Source organism: Rhea pennata, chromosome 6, assembly GCF_028389875.1.
Source record: "Rhea pennata isolate bPtePen1 chromosome 6, bPtePen1.pri, whole genome shotgun sequence".
NCBI lineage: Eukaryota > Metazoa > Chordata > Aves > Rheiformes > Rheidae > Rhea > Rhea pennata.
The window spans coordinates 30,185,627-30,205,593 of NC_084668.1; the positions used below are offsets into that span (position 1 = coordinate 30,185,627).

Consider the following 19,967-nt stretch of genomic DNA (forward strand, 5'->3'; position numbering starts at 1 on the left):
TATTACCGATTGGACAGATTGAGCAATTCTTAAGATGTCAGCATTTACACAAGAAATTTCTCTGCTGTTTTCCTTTTGCTCTTAGAGTGCTGCATACCAGTGTTCGAAATGGTTGTCCGTTGAATTTGAGTTAAAGTCTAAGTACAAAGGAGTTTAAACTGAAGCTCCCAAAGAAGGAGGGTGTTTGAAAGGGAAGATAATTCTCTCTGTTTGCTGATCTTCCTGCAACTTTATTTTGAACTGCTCGCGACTATAAATAATAGAATATTTACTTCCAATAATCCTAACCACAAGAATTCACACACACCCCCTCCAAATTAACTTTTTGGAAGTCCTCGTTGGAAGAATACGTTCCGCTTTGTAGCACTAGTCTAGACACTTCTAAGTTTGAACACTTCATTTGTCTAAATGAACAACATGTTAGTGCTTCAGTACTGACAGAAAGCACAATATGAGTGTCTCAGGAAATTACTGTTTGTTTAGTGAAGCCTCCTCTCTTTCTTTTTCTGGGCTAGAGCTGCTAATACTCTTTATCAGGTCATGTTTCAGCTGATAAAGCAACGTCTGCCAGTTCTTCCCCTGCTTCTGTTCCCATTCATAGCTACCACCCCTCCACTATACGGTCTCCACTTGCAACAGCAGGTCTCAGCTCCTGTTGTGGTCCTCTGTTTCTCCCAGATAAGTCTTTTCTTTTTCACCTCATCGGTTTTTTAAATGTACCAGATATGTTCATATTTAGAGGGTGTGGACAAAACTGTAACGGTATTTTGGGCAAAATACAACAAAGATCACTTAATTGGTGATAGTTTGGAGAGATGGACTTAAGGTATTAACTGTTAAATTTTGTTTAGTTTAGGAGTTCTTACAGAGTCCTTCCACTTTTTTTTTTTCCCTACGCTATCCTAGTAGGCTATATACTTTTTAAACCGTCTTCCCTCTTGGTTTTGTTTGTTGATAGCTTTCTGGCCCAATTCATGGTGAGACCAGTTGGAAGTGAGGGAAACCAACCCTCAACCTCAGCAGCCTGATCTAACTTTGAAATTAGCACTTCCTTGAACAAGGGCTGGATTAGAAGACCTTTGCATAGTGATGATTCAAAGAAATGTGTGACTTAGATCACTTTTGGATCTTGAGCTACTTGAAGACAAAATAAGACATTGATAGTACCTTGCAGTACAGTCAGAGTTGAAACCTCAAATAAGAGATTTGAAATAAAAAGGTATAAAAGTGAACACAATTAAACAATTGTAAATAATTTAAAAAATGTAACTTATGGGATGGAAAATTCTTTCTAATGAAGATGTATTCTTGTAGATACAAGTTCAAGAGACTGCCTGTATTTCAGGGGCAGGTAGTGGCTACTTGGAGTAGGTTTTTTGACAATTCCTTGTCAAAATACTAAAACTTTTTTACTTTTCACATTTTGCAGGTGTGTACAAAGTAATATTGTATTGCTCACTCAAGCTTTCAGGCGGAAGTTTGTCATTCCAGATTTTATGTCGTTTACCTCACATATTGATGAGCTGTATGAAAGTGCTAAAAAACAATCAGGAGGAAAGGTAACTTACTTGTGAATGTGTGTGTGTGTGTTCGTGCACCAGTCTTCTGTTTGTTTTTTCTCCTTCAAAAGCTGCTAAGGCTAAAATCAGCCAGAAACAAAGTACAGCTGTGTTTTTTTTTGAGGTGTTCTGAAAATGGAATCAGACTAGAACACACTGTAGAAATTCTTTGAAATCTTTCAACCAGTATTTTTTTTTCCAGGCTTCAGTTTGTTACACTAATTTAGAACCCTACTCTCATTCTTTTGTATATTATTGCCATTCTGAAGCAGTGTCAGACTGCTATAGATTTCTTGAAATTGATCAAATTAATTCAAATTAATTCATTCTTAGGTAGAGAGATTTTTTTTCCTTAACGTTTAAGGGAAAAGTGAAACTATTAACTTGATAAAATAGTTCTGCAAGTTTAATTATGTCTGTAGTGCAACTTAGAGCTGTATACCTCTCAGAGTTTACATCATCTTAGGATCTTTAAAAGTTTTGAGGTCAGAAAGATAAAATAGTGTGGTGTTCTTTATTTTACATGAGCTATAAAATTTCAATATAATTTTGTGAGACTAAATTTAGCCTGTTAAAGAAGTATGCTACTCTACATGACTGGCTGGGTTGTGTGACAGGCATAATTGTCAATGCCATACCTGTGTAATTATTAAAGTTTACTCTAGTTCTTCTTTTCATTAAACTGATTGAAAAACCCGAACATTTTTGCAAGCTAAAATGTTAAATGTTTTGAAGATCCTAAATGTGTCTTTAGTAGGACATGAGTTCCTCTTAGAACATGTTGAAGCTTTTACTTTCGTTAGAAAAATACTTTATTTGGTAATGATGTAATGAATATAATAATGAATCAATAATGAGATTTTTACAGTTGCTATGTGATCATTAGTAGAATAATCATTATACTTGATATATCCTTTTCACAGGATTTTGTTTTAGGAAATGGGAATAACATTTAACTAAATATTTTGGATTGTGTAACCATCTCTGTTCTGTTTTGTGTTGTGATAGGTTGCTGACTATATTCCACAACTGGCCAAGTTCAGCCCTGATTTGTGGGGTGTGTCACTTTGCACGGTGGATGGGCAGAGGTATCTTTTTAACTTCTAAACTTTACTGTTTCAAAGATTTAAAACTATAATGCCGTATACAGTACTTGGTGATATGTTATGCTTTAATGAAAAAGCTTTGTTACAATTTAAGAAGGAAAATCCACTTGTTCATCCTTGTTTTTTGAACTTACATTTTTTTACCAACTTTTTTTGTTGAAGCTGGCTTATCTTGATACTTTTATGAATATTATCTAAACAGTATTTTTAAGTAGTATTTAAGACTGGGTTATATTGTTCATATACGTATTGTATATGAACAAAAGAAAATGGTAAAGCTGGGTAATTTTGGTGATTACTAAAAAATAAGACAGACAGATTTTTGTTGTACTAATCTTCAGGAATTGAAGAGCTTTGTCTAATAGTACCATGCCTGAGGCTATTTAAAAAGTTTTCTGTAGGTTGTAATGTACTATAGGACCTGCTAATTTCTCTTCTACATTTTAATGTTTTTTGGTAGCATTATTAAATGGTCATAATACATCACTGAAAATTTTTGTAGTCATTTTTCCTTTTTTTAAAAAATAAGAAAATTCATGGAAACTGGAGTGAATTTAACATTATTTACTTTACAAGTATATGAAACTTCAAGCATGTAGATACATCTCAAGTACAACTTTTGGTTATATTTGTTTTTTCTCCTCTTAAGCAGTGTCTCAGTGTAGCAGAAACAGTTTAGTTTGAACTAAATGTAAAGGAATACCTCACACAGTTTACCTGAGAAATAAGGTAACTTATCCTTGGCTTAGGTGGCACCTCTGCTATACTGCAGTTTGAAGATATACTACATGTTATTAGTATTACTTATTTAGGTGTTTCGTGTCCCCACATGAATGGGACATTCAGTTTGAGAGAGCATCAGGCTTGCTAATGGTGACTATTGGTTTTGAGTCGCTTTATCTGATCTGTTATGATTTGTTTGCTTTATTTGGCTATATAATCTGTAACCTCTAGGGGAAGACTTCTGCAAGAGAGTTGAGGTGCATCTCAAATACGTTATTTTTCTCTCAGAGCTTACCTGTCGTCTTCTTACTTAAGTGGCTAAATTATAATCTGTATAGTTTTTATAATGTGAGAGTAGTTTTGTGAATTTCTTTGAATGTTTCTCAAACTTTCTGCAAATAAAACAAGCAAATATACTTCTGATTTTGCTATCAGACAAGTGGGTGCTTGGATCCATTTGTTTTAGATAAGGCATATACTGCTTGTAAGAGTCATTGTTTTATACCGTCTGACTTAGATGTTGAAAGTAAATTTTTTAAAAAATAGAATTTCATAATTTTAATAGAAATACTTATAGTTGAATTTGCATTACTATGATTAAAATATAATTTCTGCACTTGAAGTCAAAAACCTAATTGGATCTTTGTTTATGTAGACAAATGTACTAACTACTGAGTATACAGTTTGCAGTTGAGCAGTTGAGTGTTTTTTGTTGGGTTTTTTTTTTTTTTTTTTTTTTGCTCTTTTAGTTTATGGAGGCAGTTGATTACACTCTTACATCTTTTTGTTCTTTTCTTCAAAGTGTAACTAAATATTTATGGGTTTTGTTTTGTTTGTTATTAGTACTAGTATGTTGGAGAATGGATGCAGCACATTTAATACTGCTCTTGCTACGTAATAGGCAGGAATTTTTAAGCGTCTTTGTCTGTCTCTTTACCAGGCATTCTGTTGGAGATACCAAAGTTCCGTTTTGTCTTCAGTCCTGTGTAAAGCCTTTGAAGTATGCTATTGCTGTTAATGATCTTGGCACAGAATATGTGCACAGATATGTTGGTAAAGAGCCTAGTGGATTAAGATTCAACAAATTGTTCCTGAATGAAGATGGTAAGAGTTGAATAATATTTAACAATGTAAATGCTCAATTTTAGAAAACTGTAAAATATACTGCCTAATTTCTTCCGGTTCATTTGCACTGTATCCTCTTAAGTCCTGTTACTAGCTGGTATCCTAAAACGTTTTGTCCTCAGCCAGATAAGCTTATTCTGTGTCACTTAGTTTTGCCTCATTTAAAGTGCTAGTATAAGATGCTTCATTATTTCTTTCAATTTGCTTGTGTAGCTGTAGAAAGGTATTTGAAAAGTGTATTTAAAATTGCTTTTATTTAGTACAGTTGATAGCAAATGTTTCTTAATCTTGCCTTCTTTAAAATGGTGGTGAAAGAATCAAAGCTATTAGACTGATTTTTAAGAAGAACATGTGCTGCTTGTCTTCTCGGCCCTCTGAGAAGCAGCTGCTGATGGCAGAGGCCAGTGCTAGCTGGCTTGCAGAAGCAGCAGGTGAACATGTCTTCACAGAGATTACTCTAAATTGAATTTGGCTATGGATTCAAAACAATGATTTTTGTGGCAGGGATGCTTTAGTGAGAACTTCTTATACAGTAGTTGTCTAGATTGTTTCTTCTTTATGCTATGTTAATACTCAAGTATAAAAATGTTACTTCTAAAAGCAGTATGGTAAAATCTGAGGAGGATGACTCGTGCAGTCTTAGAGGAAGTACTGGATGTTATCTCTGGAAAAAAAAAGTGTTTCTAGAAAGTCTTCCTTAGTAAGAGAAAAGGTGTTTCAGTTGCCATGGTTTTGCAATTAATATTTAATAGCATATTTTTGTCAAGGACTATATTGAAATCAGACTTATAAAATGTATTTATTATCTAAGAATACATTTAATATATGCATTAAAATTGGATTTCAAAACTTTCATGAAAAATAAGTCTTTAAAATCTATCCCTTCTTTTTAGGATGGCAGTAGGTGGTAAGGAAATACCAGTACCATTAAGAGTAAAATAAATATTCTGTCAAGCTTTACTATTGTTTTGTTTTTTTAAATAGTTCTCAAATATGATATGTGATAATGTGCATATGTCTGTGTTACATGCCCTAAAAAGGGTCTAATACAAAAAGCTTTGATGGTGCTGAATATTGGCCTTTTTTTAATGGCTCAGTGTAGTTCTTCTGTTTTCTTTGTTTACTGTGAAACAACAAAAGTGTAGTAATCTTTATTTTCTCTATTGCTGGTTTAAAATTGAATGATGAGAGAAAAAGAATTATTAAGATGTATACTTTTATTGTATTACTGTTAGACTTAAAAAGCTCTAATAGGTGTGCCATGCAATAAGGCAATGGGGGCTATTGAAAGTTTTACCAGTGTTCATGATATGAACAGATAACACTCACGTGATACAAATTTTAATTTTTTTTTGTGTGTGTGTGTGACTGATACAACTGACATGAAAAAAAGTGCACCAGATAAAAACCTGTTCAGAATAGTTCAGTGCAGTCTGTAAAATGAGAGGTAGAAGTCTAATAGGAACACTTCAGTTGCATGGAAGAGAAATTGGGTTTCTCTGAGTGGAAAAGAAGGAAGGAAGAAAAGACTATAGTTGTAAACTTAAAGTGATGTGTGATGTTTGGGTGTGCAGAGTATTTAACGGTTTGAACATACCTTACTGCTTTGATCGAGTTTGGAAAGTACAGTATTTATATTGGATTTTACGTTCATGATCAGGACTAGTGTGAACATGCAGCTACCAAAAACTGATTACTGGCATGCATTTGAAGCTATTTTTTAATATTTAAACTGCATTAAAGATTACTAAAATAAGATGCTTCTGTGTTTTTTTGCTTGCTAGCTCACTGTTGAGGTTCAAGGGAGAAAGAACGGAGAATATTACTAGACAATTTAAAGTCAGAGTTAATGCCTCACACTGCGTTGGGAGGTTCAGGTTGGATGTTAGGGAAAACTTGTGCTCTAGGAGGAACAGGATGGTCCAAGAGGCAGTAGACTCTAGGTGCTTCGCGGTTGTGAAGACACAGCTGGACAAAGCCATGGGTGATCTGGTCTGGTGCCGCTGTTAGCCTCGCTTTGAGCGTGAGGGTGGACCGGATGACCTCCCGGGGTCCCTTCCAACCAGCAGTCTGCGATGCCGCGAATTTGGCTTGCAACTTCTTTTCAAATGATGTTCAGGTTTTTGGTCCCTAAGGAGACTGAATTAGGAAACTACTGAAATGATACCTTTTTCCTACTTGGAGTCTTCTGTTAGTTAAAAATCAAATATATTTGACAGGGATCACTTGCATTGTTGGCGTGCGAATGGAACAGGGCATGTAATATACATGGATCTGTGTACAGTCAGATGAATGAAAATGGGAACAACTCATGGTTTATCTGTTGCAGGAGATATAAGGAATGGCACAAGCAACTTTTAAAATTTTAGTATATAGAAAGTAGGTTTGTGTTTTAGGGAACTTCAGGATTTTTGGTTTAAGGTATCAGTCCTATTCTTCCACTAACAGAGTAACTTGAAATGAAAAAAAAAAAAGATTGTTTAAATGCAATTGATCATGACCAGTTTAATTTTCATATGAAAACAGTATACAGTGAATACTTTGAGCTTTTAAAGGAGTGTTTTCCAGATTTGGAAATAAAGTAACAGCAAATAAAAGAAAGAATTGAAACATGCTACAGTTTGAGAGTTGACCGTGTTTCCAGATGCCAAAACCCTCAAAAAACATTCAAGTTAGAGAGTGAGAACATTAGTTAAAAATGAAAGAAAATTAAAAAAAAAAAAAAAAAAGAAGAAGAAGAAGAGGGGGACTACAAGAGGTAGATGTCAATGAATGAAAACTAGCCGTTGGGAAAAGCAGACAGCTAATTAAAGAAAGCTTTAAGGAGGGAAAAAAAAAATGTTCACATGAGCAGCCAGGAATGACTAAGAATATAAAAATCCTGTTAATGTGAAGACTAGTGTTTATAAGAAAGACTTAAGTATAGCAGGTACAAGACAATTCTAAAACAAATTAAATACAACTGAGAATGATAAAATGGTCATTTGAATACCAGGAGAAAGCAATGGAAATTTCTGATTTTTGAAAAGAGAAGACTTCAAATTTTGTGTTTATGCTTAACAACAAAGAAATTCAGGAATTAGGAATACTTTTTTTTTTCTTTTTTTTAAAAGAAAGGAACTTTTGTATACTTTTGAAATCAATGAGACTTGGCAACTTGCAAAAAAATTGCAAAGGCATTTGGGAGTCATTGTGTTGCATTGGTCAAATCTTGGAATATTGGAGAGGATTGCAGATTTTAAAGAAATACTTCTGGATTTTACTGATGAATTCACTAGACTGCTAAGTATCATTAGGCTGAATGTGTTCTCAGCTCCAAAATACTTGCATAAATTTTATGAAAAGTTATGTATAATATTGGATTACTGTGCATTTAATTTAGGATTATGTTTGATAACCATAGTGTTCAGTGACATGTTTTGTGTTTGTGATTATTTTTCACTTGACTGATTTTGTTTGACAAGTGTGCCTGAGGATGTATCTATAATTGAAACATTTATTTCACAGATAGGCCTCATAATCCTATGGTGAATGCTGGAGCAATTGTGATCACATCCTTAATCAAGGTAAAAAGTTCATATTTAGTTTTGCTCCAAATATTTTAATAGAATGTAGAAAGGTATCTTATGCAGATTATGAACTGTTTTCATTCTGTGTGTGCAGTGTCTGCTTGTGGTTTATTAAATTAGCAGATAGACAAGCTCTGATGTTTTTGAAATAATAATACTTCCAAACAAAGTGTTAGCTTAACAGTTTTTAAAAGAAGTAATAGTGTAGCTGAAATACTGTCTTTCTCCTTAGTACTTTTATTTTCATTTGTTTCCCTCCTTTAACTGCACAGCACTTGGCCAGTTAAAGCAAAAGAATTAATGAGATTGATTTCTTTTTTTTTTTTTCTTCTTCTTTCACTCAGAGATAATTTGTGTGATTTCTTGTGATCTTGTATCTTTTGAGAGAATTGCCTGGTGCTGTTCATTGAATGCTAAGAGTATCTCCTCAGGAATGCACTTCATAAAACTCAGAAGTTTGTTTCTGAGTGTCAAATGTTCTTGTATCCATAAAATTACAGGAATATTTCTTGCTGTGCAGTAGAAATTGAGGATTTTGTAATTTGTGCAGGGGCTATATTTCCACACAAATCTTATTGCTGAGTTTGTCCACTATTAATATACTGTTCAACTAAATCATGTTTAGCTTATATAGTTTCTGTTGGTGTGTTAGATGTGCTCTCTTAAATAAGCCTATTTGGAAACAATTGCCTGTATTTTACCAAATAAATCATAAATAAGCTTAATAATGACTTTAAAATCTTTAGTCTATGATCCTGCAAGTTTTGAAAAGCATTTTTTCTTAGAGTAGCTGCATTTAATCTATTTTTGAAGTTATAATGGTGTAAATTTAATGCAATGCTAATGTTTACCAGATGCCTTACTTGTTAGCTTTGCCTTTTTTTTGGTAGTCACTGGTATAAAAATCTAGTTTGTAAAATTGTAGATTTCTGCTTAGAATTCTAGGGAATATGCCAGTCCCCTGGGGTTTTGAAGAAGAAATTTTAATACTGTTACTTAATAGATCTAAAATTTTGTTTACAGCCTTTGTCTTGGTTATGTTTCAAAGTCCATTATCAACAGTATATTTCCTACCTCCCATTCCCAAATTGTTGATTTTAAAAATTACTTAGATGATGATGATTTTCTGTTATTTTATATTTAAAGAAGGTGTAAGAACTCCTGCTTAAAGACATTTATCTTTAATAGCTGTAGGTGAAAGAAAATGGCCTTAAGTATGACAGGTAAATTTATTCACATTTAATATATTTTTTTTTAAAGGTTGACTGAGCATTGAAATTCACTTGGATAATAGTGAATTTTAAAATCTGAGTTAATAACCCATTTGTCTGAAATGTCAAAGTGCTAGTCCTACTACAACACGCCGAAACTGGTCATAAGGCAAAAACACAAGGGTGCCTCTTGCAGAACGCACGTAGAGTTCTTGATAAACGGTGTACTTTGAATAGATAAAGCAGATTTGTTTACTGCATGCAACTGTGATATTTGTTAGAAGGCTGGGAGGGTGTTTTGTTGGGTGTTGTTTTTGTTCTGTTATGTTCTTATGAAGAGTATTGCACTGCATTGACATTTTTATGCATGTAGTAACTGCACATCTATTGGACACATCACACTTATCACTTCATTATTTGTTTTCGGAGTGATAAAATAAAGATTATTTCATGTAGTGCTTCCACTAAGAGCCCATTTATCACTTGAATAACTAACAAAACTAAACATAATTCTGAGAAAATTGCATACAAGGTCAGAGGTAGAAGTTTATCTAATAAATATCTTTTGTGAAATAATTTATAACGTACAACTTAGCAATCTTTCTGCTAATTTTTCAGTAATTTAAATAGTTTAGGTTTGAGCTAATCTAAGACTCATTTTTTTTCTGGAAGAAGTGGCTTAAGTAATCCATGTACTGCCATCAGTTCCTTTGTATTCATTCTGTTTGATTTAAGGTGTTATTTACATATGCTGAGAACTATATGTGGCTCTTACAGTCTTAAGACAAGTACAGAATTATTAAGTATAGCCAAATGCATCGTATGACAGTTTAATGCTAGCATGCTGATAGCCATGGAAAGATTATTGCTATATTTTAGAGTTAAGACTGCTTCTACCATTTTTTGTGTTCATTACTTTATCTCTTTCTGAAAAAAATGATACTAGAAAATGTTAAAATGTGCATCCGTTTCATTCCATTGCATTGAATTTATCAACGGTTAATATGTATCATCTAGTACATAACTGCCAGTAGAATCTGACTGATCTGATTCTGGTTACTTGCAGATAAAATTTTTTTTTTTTTTTTTTTGGGGGGGGGGGGTTGTTCTTCAAAAAATGCAGTATCTTAGTATTTTAGGGAGAAGAATGTTTTTTGGGACCACCTACCCAATACTGACTGCATTAAGAATTTAAGAATTAGGCATGTGCACCTTGAAACAGAGCACAGACTTAAACTGTAGTATTATATTTAGTACTTGTTAATGAAGCCTAGGCACATCTTAAATTACACAGGCTTTTTGGCTTGCTTAAAACTACATGATGTAGTCATGCCTGTTGGCTTACTTGATTCCTCTTCTGTCATTCACTTGAAACTATGATGTATTTACACTTTGCCTTAAATCACGGCTCTGTTCTAACTGTACTTACATTACACTCCACAGACTCTTCCAGCAATTTAAAGTATGTAGGTATGATTAAAATGCTTTAGCATAGATGTCATACTGTGGACCAGGTTTAATTAAATAAAAATAAGAATTAAAAAAAAAATTTAAGGACCTTTTTCCCTTGTTGTCTGTAATTGTGTAGCTCTTTGTTACTAGTTATATAAATTACACATTGATAAATTATGTAATTATTATCAAAAGAAAACTATAGTGGCAATTACAGGCGTTTACATGGAAAAGCAGTATTAGATAAAACAATGAATTCTTCCATGTCTCCCAGGAAATACAGGAGCTTAGAACAACAAAATCCAGCTCCCTTACAGATTCAGTGCACTAACCACCTGCCTTTCTCTAAATCACAGTGACCGGCAAACATCTTTACTACCCTTAGTATAGATAGATTTTAAAACTTTTGTCTGTTATTTTTTTTTTTTTTTTGAAACTTTGCACTCTATTCTCAAAGTTCGTCACCTCCTACTTCCACATGTCTTTACTGATTGGGGTGGCCGTGCATGAGAGATGGAAATAGTGCAAATGAGAGCTGAAGTGGAAGGATTCTGAGTGAAACATGCAGAAGAATGCAGATGGCTGTGGAAGGAATTGCCAGAGGAGGAAAGACTAATCTTAAGTCACTCTTATATCTCTAAAAAAAAAAAAAAACCTTTCCTAGTATTAACTGCAAAGGTTTGGGGCAAATGTAGCATATATAAATCCCTGACATGCTGACTACCACATAGAGAATCTTACTCAGACCATAAAGATAGAAGACTTGAATGCCTGATGAGTTGAAGTATTCTGTGCTAATGAATTAATGTGGGAAGTGTTTAGATATGTTTAAGGAGAATAACAGTTTTAATAGTCCTTGCAAAAACTTAGTATAGGAGAAGACAACAATGCTGATCTTGTTGACCCTGGGGAAAAAAAAAAAAAACAAAAAAACAAAAAAACAAAAAAAAACAGCAATGAGAACCGTTTTTTGGTACGAAGTATAAAAAGCAGTATTAGTATCTAGGATACTTAGATTTTAAATATGCTGATAAGTCACAAAATGAATGAGGCCACTAGTAATGGAAAAAACCTGGTCAACTGTAACAAAGGGGACTGTTTGTTGTCAGGATTCAGTTATTGGAAGTCTATACAATCATGATCTAACCCCTGAAAGGTAAAAATGCCTGTTTCTCATTGGGTTTATATCACAGTATAGTTGCAGTAAAGAGTACACGCTTAGCTTAATTAGCCACTCCAGTTATCCTTCCTGATAGACTCATGTATAAATGTACGTGTTTATCACTTAACATGTATTTGTGTTTTGATCTTCTCTACCAGATGATTGAGGGTTTGTTTTATTTTTGTGAAGTTTCCTCTCTTCCTGGATTTTTCATTTTCTTGCCGTAACTAAGTCTGAAGAGAACGTACATTCACATTTTTCTGCCCTTGTTTTTTATTGCAACGCAGGTCTATTACATTTTTCACACAGAATATGTGGTAATATGTACTTCCCCTTTTGGACTGATATTTGAAATGATGTGTATTAAATATTAAAGTATTTAATACCTGAAAGGCACAAAAATAATTCATATATGTATTTTAAATAGTGATAGTATTGTTCTTGGTGGGTCAAATATTGTCTGTGACATTGTGCTCCCAAGTATTTCAGAGTTGAAAATGGCACGCTAAACAGTCAAGATACCAGTTCTCACAGCACATGCCCAGATTAACAAATAAAAAAAAGCGTGTAAGTACAGAAAGCTAGAATAAAGCCGTTAAGAGTTAAGTTAATGTGAAATGCACAAATGTGAAAACTGTATTCTTGCACTCTAACATAGTGTTAGAATTTTTTTTGTGTGTTTTCAGCACACTATAGTATTAGGTTATAAATATAACTTCAAAAATTAATTTATGGATTATTTTACAATTTTTCTTTTAACATGTTAAGATGCAGACACTCTTACTATTTTGCCTTGGATTCAATTTGAGAAATTATTTTAATGAGACACACATGGTAAGAGCTTATGCGGTCTAGTCATATAAACATGGAATGCCTTTCAATAAAAAGTGGCTAATAGTAACTACTTTCCTAATTAACGGTGCCTAATTTTGTTGTGAGCTCTGGTGAGTATCCATGGGTGTCTCTCTTCCTATGTACATGTAGATGTGCATCTACTTTGTATCTTTCTAGTAGAAATACAAATAATAGAGAAATACAAATAATAAAGCAGCTGGTTTAAACAAAAGAAAGGTCACTAAGATCCTGACCCAGTCAAGAAATTCAAATTTATGATGGACAGCCATAGTTTCCACCGTGCTTTTGAATGTTTAAAAAAGTGTATTGAGCTGTCTTTTGCCAGTTTGAATTTTCTATCAAACTGCTTCAATCTTAACATTTTCAATTTCATTTTGTATTCATTTAGAGTGTTTTCCATATGTATATACACACAAGCATGTATACAGTAAGTGTGTATATGAACATATGTTTTAGTATATGTATTAAGTGTTTGTGGAGATAGTGCATGAAATGTTTTTTTTAATGCCTTAGATGGATTAATTTTGTTTAATAAGTAAATGCCTTTTAGAAATATCTCCCCAACCTCAAAGCTTATATAATCAAGCTAAAAATATTAAGCACTTGAAAAAGAATGGAAGTTTCTTGTCTTTTATACTCGTTTAAATTATTATGGAAAAGGTGCTCAGTAGTCTTAATGCTAGGATTTTGTATCTGTACCTAAATTATAATCATTGACTGTGTGTTGCATCAGTGTCTCTTTAGGTTTTTAGAAGGAGGATAGTTTACCTCTGTCAGCTGCTGAAATACAGAAACTGTGCTGATACTTTTTTTTTTTTTTTTTTTTTTTTTAGTTAGTTATCACATATATGGAATTTCTTGTTTGAATTATGAGTTATGTTAAGTACATACTGCGGTCTTGGTAATGTGATTACTTAGGCACAGATTTTAGGTACATAAGCAGTCTAACTTCGGTAGCACTGCTCTTGTGTTTTATATGAAGTATCTGTAAAACGTGTGCAGCATCAGGGACTAGAAATACATCATCCGAATCAGTATACAGAAGACTTTCTTCCCCAAATGTATGAAATTAGATGCAACTTTTTAAAAGAAACCTTTTCTTTTTTTTATGAAAGGTTTGTACTGGGTCTTTCGCCCACTGATTTTATATACTGCTAGTGAAGTTAGGTTTTTGTTGAAGGGCAGGGGATTTTCTTTTTTTCTGCTGGGCGAAAAAAAGAGAAGTGAAGTATTATGTATTTATTTTTTTGCAGAAAGCATGATCCCTTTCTTCTTCTTTCTTTTTTTAACAAAAGAACTTGTTTCAATTTATTATAAATGTCTAACCATACAATTACCAATGCAGCATCCCATAACTAATGCTGACCCACTTTCCCAGAAAAGATGTTCATTGTGCATTTGAAAGGTTGAAAAGGTTTTTGTGGTTTAAATGTTGTTACATATTTTACAGCATTAGGATCTATGGAATATTTTGACAACTGCAACAGTTCAATGAAGTTGGTAATTTCTTCTTTTAATTATTTTTCATTGAACAGATTTGGAATTAAAATTTTAAGGGTTATGTTCTGGTGTATTATACAGGAACATTTTGATGAAATGTATCATGAACTTTTTTATTTTTATTTATTATTACAAATTATCTAGCTAGAGATTATTGACTTTAAGGTTTAAGCTTTTAAGCATAAGGTAACCACTGGCGCATAATTTTGACAAAACAGTGTGGTGTTCCTTTCAGCTAGTGATCGTACGTGTATGACTGCACATCCTCTTGTAGATGAGCTGATGCATGGGCTTCACAGATTATCTGCAACACCCTAATCCACATATTGAGTGGGAAACAAGACTGGCTTTACGCATTTCATTAAGTAAAATACTGGTTGATTTAAAGCTTCTATTTTTTCCACTTGCTTCCCCGCTCCCGTACTAAGCATAGTGCAAGTAGTGTCTTGAATTACTTGAGATATGTTAAACAGGAGGTTTTATTAACTAGAATATCTTTAATACTAAAATTATTTGTAAAATCATCCCCTCCAGATGTATTGTTTCTGTCAGTTTGTGATACGATTGTCTTTTTTTTAAACTTCTTCACAAGCAAGTACTTGGCTGCTTCAAAAAACCAGAAAACCCACCGCACAGTAGAACATGCAATATTTATTATTATTATTATCCTTCTACCCCTCTTCCCACTTCTTGCTGTAGGAATTTATGAAAGGTCAGCTGTCAAACTGTTGAAGAATCAATACATCTTTAACTGGCAATTACTAAATTTGAAGTTATTCTTAAAATAAATAAATAAATAACAATCCCTCTCTCCCCCTCAAAAACACTGAAACAAACCAGCCCTAAGAATAAGGTTTCAGTAATACCCTTATTAAATCAGATTTAGTTTTTTTTTCCCTTATATTGTTAGCAAAATGTTGAAGTACTATATTTTATGATGTAAGATTATTTTTCTAACTGTTTAATCTTTAATAGGTAGAGCATTATTCAGATAATAATCAAATCAGATTTTTTTTATTCAATGCAATTATTTTCATAGTAAGGGGTAACACTTTATTTTAAGTCTTTGATCCAAATTCTTAGTATGGGCACTTGGAAGAACTTTAATCTCAGTAGCCTGAATTTCTGTATGCTCAGCTCTGGTAATATAAGACTGCCTTTGAGTAATAATCTACAAAGAAGTTAATGTTTTCATTATATTTACACTGATAATAGTTTCATTTTTTTTGCTTTAATTGCTGCATTAACTTTTGATAAATACATAAAATTGAATAGAGAGCACTTAAAATAAAGCATACCTTTTTCAGTTTAAATTCATTTTCAACATACAGGTCTTTGATAAGACATCTTATAGGATTATTTAATTTAAATGATAATTAAAGCTTTTACTTATCTAACACTAATTTTTTCATTAACATGTGAAATAATTGTAGTACCTTTTATATTTAAGTAGCCTCATACCTTAGTTATATGCAGTAAAGTTTCTAATACTGTTAAGTGAACTTATTCATTATGTTAACAATTTTTGTTAATTATTTTTTCTTTTCTTGCAGCAAGGAGCAAATAATGCAGAAAAATTTGACTATGTAAGTGAATGTTATGACATTTTTATGTTTTTCCTGATTAAATTAAATGGTGAAAGTCTCAAGTTGAAATTATAGTCATTTCAAACCAAACTTCCTGGTATTTGTCTGCACTTGGTTATTTAAACATCTAGTGGTTAAAATTTCATCTGTAAATTTGTATTATATGAGAGGCTTAGTTAAGCCTGGATTGAAAGTTGATCAGTTACAATGTTTCAATGTCTGAAAATGTTAGAATGCTTTTTTTTTTTTTCCCCCTCCCACTCTCTTCCTCTGTTTCCCCTTGCCCCAGGTGATGCAATTCATGAATAAAATGGCGGGTAATGAATATGTTGGATTCAGTAATGCTACGTGAGTATTTCTTTTATTTACTTAATGAAGTCAGATGGACAGTAAGCTCAACTGATACTTGGCTATTTGAGCTTTCAGCAGATGTTGCTTATTTACATTGAAACCCCCTTATGTTTAGGTTCTATGTTTGGTTTAAAATTATGCAAGAATAAAATCATATATGTGGCTGACTAGCACAGTGGCTAAATACTGCATAAAAGTGTCAGGTTATTTCTTGGACATCTTATTCTCTTCAGTGCTCTGTTGGTGCTCTTACAGTGAGAGCTGTAAGCACAACTCTACTGGCATTCATATTAAAAATTAAACTGCACATGTTAAATGAGTGTATCTCAAGTGTTTAGAAAGCATACTTAGTACGATTGGAACTCCTTATGCTTTTTTTGCAATGTATTTGAATTCTGTTCTAAAATGAGTAATTCCCCCCATTGATTCAATGTATAGCATCCTGGAAAATCTGAGAGCTTTTTGAGGCAGCAGTGTGAAAATCTTGTGTGTGTTATGTAGCAGAGTGCTTTCCAGCGTACCAGTCCCTGCACATGTGAAGGAAAGAGCAACAAGATAACTAGTATTTTTGCTGAGCTTCCTTAGTATGGAAGTGCTTCTCATGAAAGATACTAGCTTTCATTAGGGCTTCTGCTGTCTGTACAAACATAACAGAATAACCAGATGGGAGAGAATTACCGACTTTTTGATCCACTCGGATTCCTTCTTTAGGTTTCATGCTGACTCATCGTGACACACAGTGTAGCCTTTAGCCTGGTCATGAATTGGATTGCAACTTGATCCTCAGGTTCCTCTGTGGTTTGATCAGTGTTGTCAGGGAATGGCCCCTTCATTACAGCTTGCTGTCGAAAGTGCTTCCTTTCTTTTGTTGCCTTTTTAGAAACTCTTAAGAATAGGATCATGAACTTGGCCTTATCTGCAAGTTGGCTTACCTGTGTGGGGTAAGGAGTACTGTGCATACTGAGATGTTGAAGTTTAACTTAAATTTTCACCGATAACCTCTACTGGGGAAAAGGTGTATAGCAGAATTGAACTGAACTATAGCCAGGACTAAAAAATCTTAATTGCAAGGACTTCTGTGTCATTATTTTTAGAGAGAGTCTGTTTTGAAACCTCTGGTTTCACTGATTGACTCCTTGAAGGATGTGATCGTAAATCCTTGCTCCCTTCCTTGGGGCAAGGAAAAGAATCCCTGAGTGCAGCTGCTCCTAGTTTTGTTGAGCAAAAAAGAAAACAAGACGTAGGCTGGAGGAGGAAGAAAAGAAAAGAAAAAAGTTTATATGCAAAAATAGGCTCCTTATGTTAGTCAAAACGCAACAAATCTTCAATCGTGTCTGTTATGGACTGACAGAAAAGAGTATTCGCTCAAGGCAAACTTTGTAACTTACTTTCAAGTGCAAGAAAGGAATGATGCTGAAGGTTTCCCTTTCCTTGTGGAAACCTGAGGAAACTGTAAAAGTGAGAAGAGGTGAAAGGCAGAAATATTGCTTGTTTTTGTCATCTTCTTGAGCATTGAACTTAAGCCTGGTCAGTAGCCTTTTCAGCAAGGAGCTAAAAGGAATCATAATTCCTTTGAGTATCGACCAGTATGTTGTAGAAACTGCTTATACATCCCAGTAGCTACAGCCTGTAGGGAAGCTACTGAGTCTATATGGTGGTCTACTGGCTCTCGTATGTATCTACTTCTAGATGTCTAGAAAGTCTTTTTCAGTGTATTCTTAAAAAATAATAATAATAAAAAAAATTCTTAGGTCTTCTGGCATATAACAGTATCTCATTTTTCAGGGCAGTTTTCTATCTTGCGAAGTTGAGCTAATGTCAGTACTTCTGATTTAGGATCTTGCTAAAAATCAGTGGTTAAAACCAAAAGCATCTGTTAGAGTTGCAAGGCATATGCTAGATTAATTTAACCAGGAGTCCTTATTGGATCTTTATAGGCAAAATACCGTAGTATGCAGAGCAGAGTCATCCTCAGAAACTAGTATCAGAAAAGAAGAGTCTTAATTGTGTAGGAATGAGAATGCAAATAGTTGTCTGCTTTTAGAGGGGGATTGCATTTCAGAAATCCCTGTTGGCATTTCCTTCCTGCGTAGGTTTAGCTTAGCTCATCCCGAGTTACCACGTATGCTTTTATGAAGCTATTTCTGCTTTGTTATTCTCAGTGATAAGAAATGAGTATCTGTGCAGCTACAAATGCAATAAACTGATAAGAAATAAATACATAAAAAAATGTTAGTCAGAGCAATACAATTTTACAGATCAGAAATTAACAGGTGGGAAAAGTCAGCAAGTAAAGCCTCTTTACAGTCATAGTGCTTTTATACTGTTCATAGATCTCATTTACATTCGTGATTATAGCTGCAAATTGTTTTTTGAACAAATTTTGTTTTAAACAGATACCTGAAAGTTAGCTCAGTTAGCTGTGAAAAAAAATAGTTCAGAAAGTGAATGTTTTATTTAATATTTAAAGGCTTCATTAGTAAGATCTGGCTATGTAGCAACCTAAATTCAGCTTTCAGCTTTTAATTTATGTCTGAATTGGAGCACTGATGTTTACTGTGCTAGGCAAATGGTATATTATAGTTTTTCAAGACGTTATTATTCTTATTTAACTGGCAAGCTTTATGAATGACATGCACCTGATGTTGATTTAAAAATAAAAATACCATTGACTTCTGATGGAACAGACTTGGACCAATGAAAGAAAAATAAAGATGTGTAGCTATAGAAAACTATGGAGTCACAACATGCCACTGTTTATCTCTTTCTCTCCAAAATAGGTGTTTTGAAACAATCTGCTTTTCTTTAGCTTTTTCTCAGATTTTGTAAGTTTATTTTTGCTGATTGCTAGACAGTTTTAATAATTACTGATGCTTTTCATTCCTCATTTCCAAAATGAGTTAAAATTTTTTTGTATTGTTCCTATAAATACCTTTCTTCTGCTCAAACACCTTAAAATATGGACATTTTCCTGTTGGATTCAAGAGAAGGGGAGCCTTTTAGTCCTCTCTGCCATTCCAGGTCACCGTGTAGTGACTGGGTTCTTAGATGTAGTGGGGACATTTTCCAGGGAATTGGGAGTCCTTATCAAGCTTATTCCTTGCTGTGTTCTGGGGAGATAAGGTTCTCCTACATGCTTCTCCTTGGGTTAGGCGTGTTGGGGTGAGCGTCTGTGGCAATTTCTGTGTTCTGTTATTATGACATTTGTGTTCAGAGAGTAATATATTCTTTACATGCAGTTTTCTTGAATTGCACTATGCTTCTCTGAATTTTAGCATTTTTAAAGTTTGTTCTGGATTTTCTGCTTTTGTTTTAAGGTTCCAGTCTGAAAGAGAGAGCGGAGATAGAAACTTTGCAATAGGCTACTACTTGAAAGAAAAAAAGGTTGGGTTTTTTTTAGTCATATTTTCAAGATTGTGTGGATTTTTTCATTCATTTCAATTGATGATTTATAGAATGGCATAGTTTATTCTAATGTTGTGTATGTTTTAATACTGTTGTGCAGATCATTGTCTCATTTGGAAAGAGTGTAAAATAATTGCTTAATTTTAATAGAGTACCTTTAATCTTGTTTATGTATACTAGTCATGGTAATGTAATGTTTTATGTGGCCTAAAGTCCATAACCTATGCAGTACAACGAATGGCTTTACAAATGGCTTTATTCTAGGTATTAAAACTGCACAGCTTTGTATTATTTTTAAATGGAAAATATTTTTAATTTTTGTGCTCTTTACATTTAAATAAATGTTTAGTTTTAAACTCCGAA

General features: G+C 33.4%; 1 protein-coding gene across 6 annotated transcripts in view; it reads left to right on the plus strand.

The window, feature by feature from the left end:
• GLS (glutaminase) overlaps positions 1 to 19,967 on the plus strand; it is a 57,383-nt gene that overhangs the window by 12,973 nt on the left and 24,443 nt on the right. For 3 of the 6 annotated variants that reach the window (XM_062578492.1, XM_062578489.1, XM_062578491.1), the window contains exons 4-10: positions 1,430 to 1,559; positions 2,568 to 2,647; positions 4,329 to 4,492; positions 8,021 to 8,079; positions 15,816 to 15,848; positions 16,138 to 16,196; positions 19,517 to 19,583. In XM_062578492.1, the coding sequence (XP_062434476.1) occupies positions 1,430 to 1,559; positions 2,568 to 2,647; positions 4,329 to 4,492; positions 8,021 to 8,079; positions 15,816 to 15,848; positions 16,138 to 16,196; positions 19,517 to 19,583 (592 nt within the window). Of the gene's footprint in view, positions 1 to 1,429; positions 1,560 to 2,567; positions 2,648 to 4,328; positions 4,493 to 8,020; positions 8,080 to 9,270; positions 9,306 to 14,212; positions 14,263 to 15,815; positions 15,849 to 16,137; positions 16,197 to 19,516; positions 19,584 to 19,967 lie in introns of those variants that run through there. The other 3 variants (XM_062578493.1, XM_062578494.1, XM_062578495.1) reach the window with 3 other exon arrangements.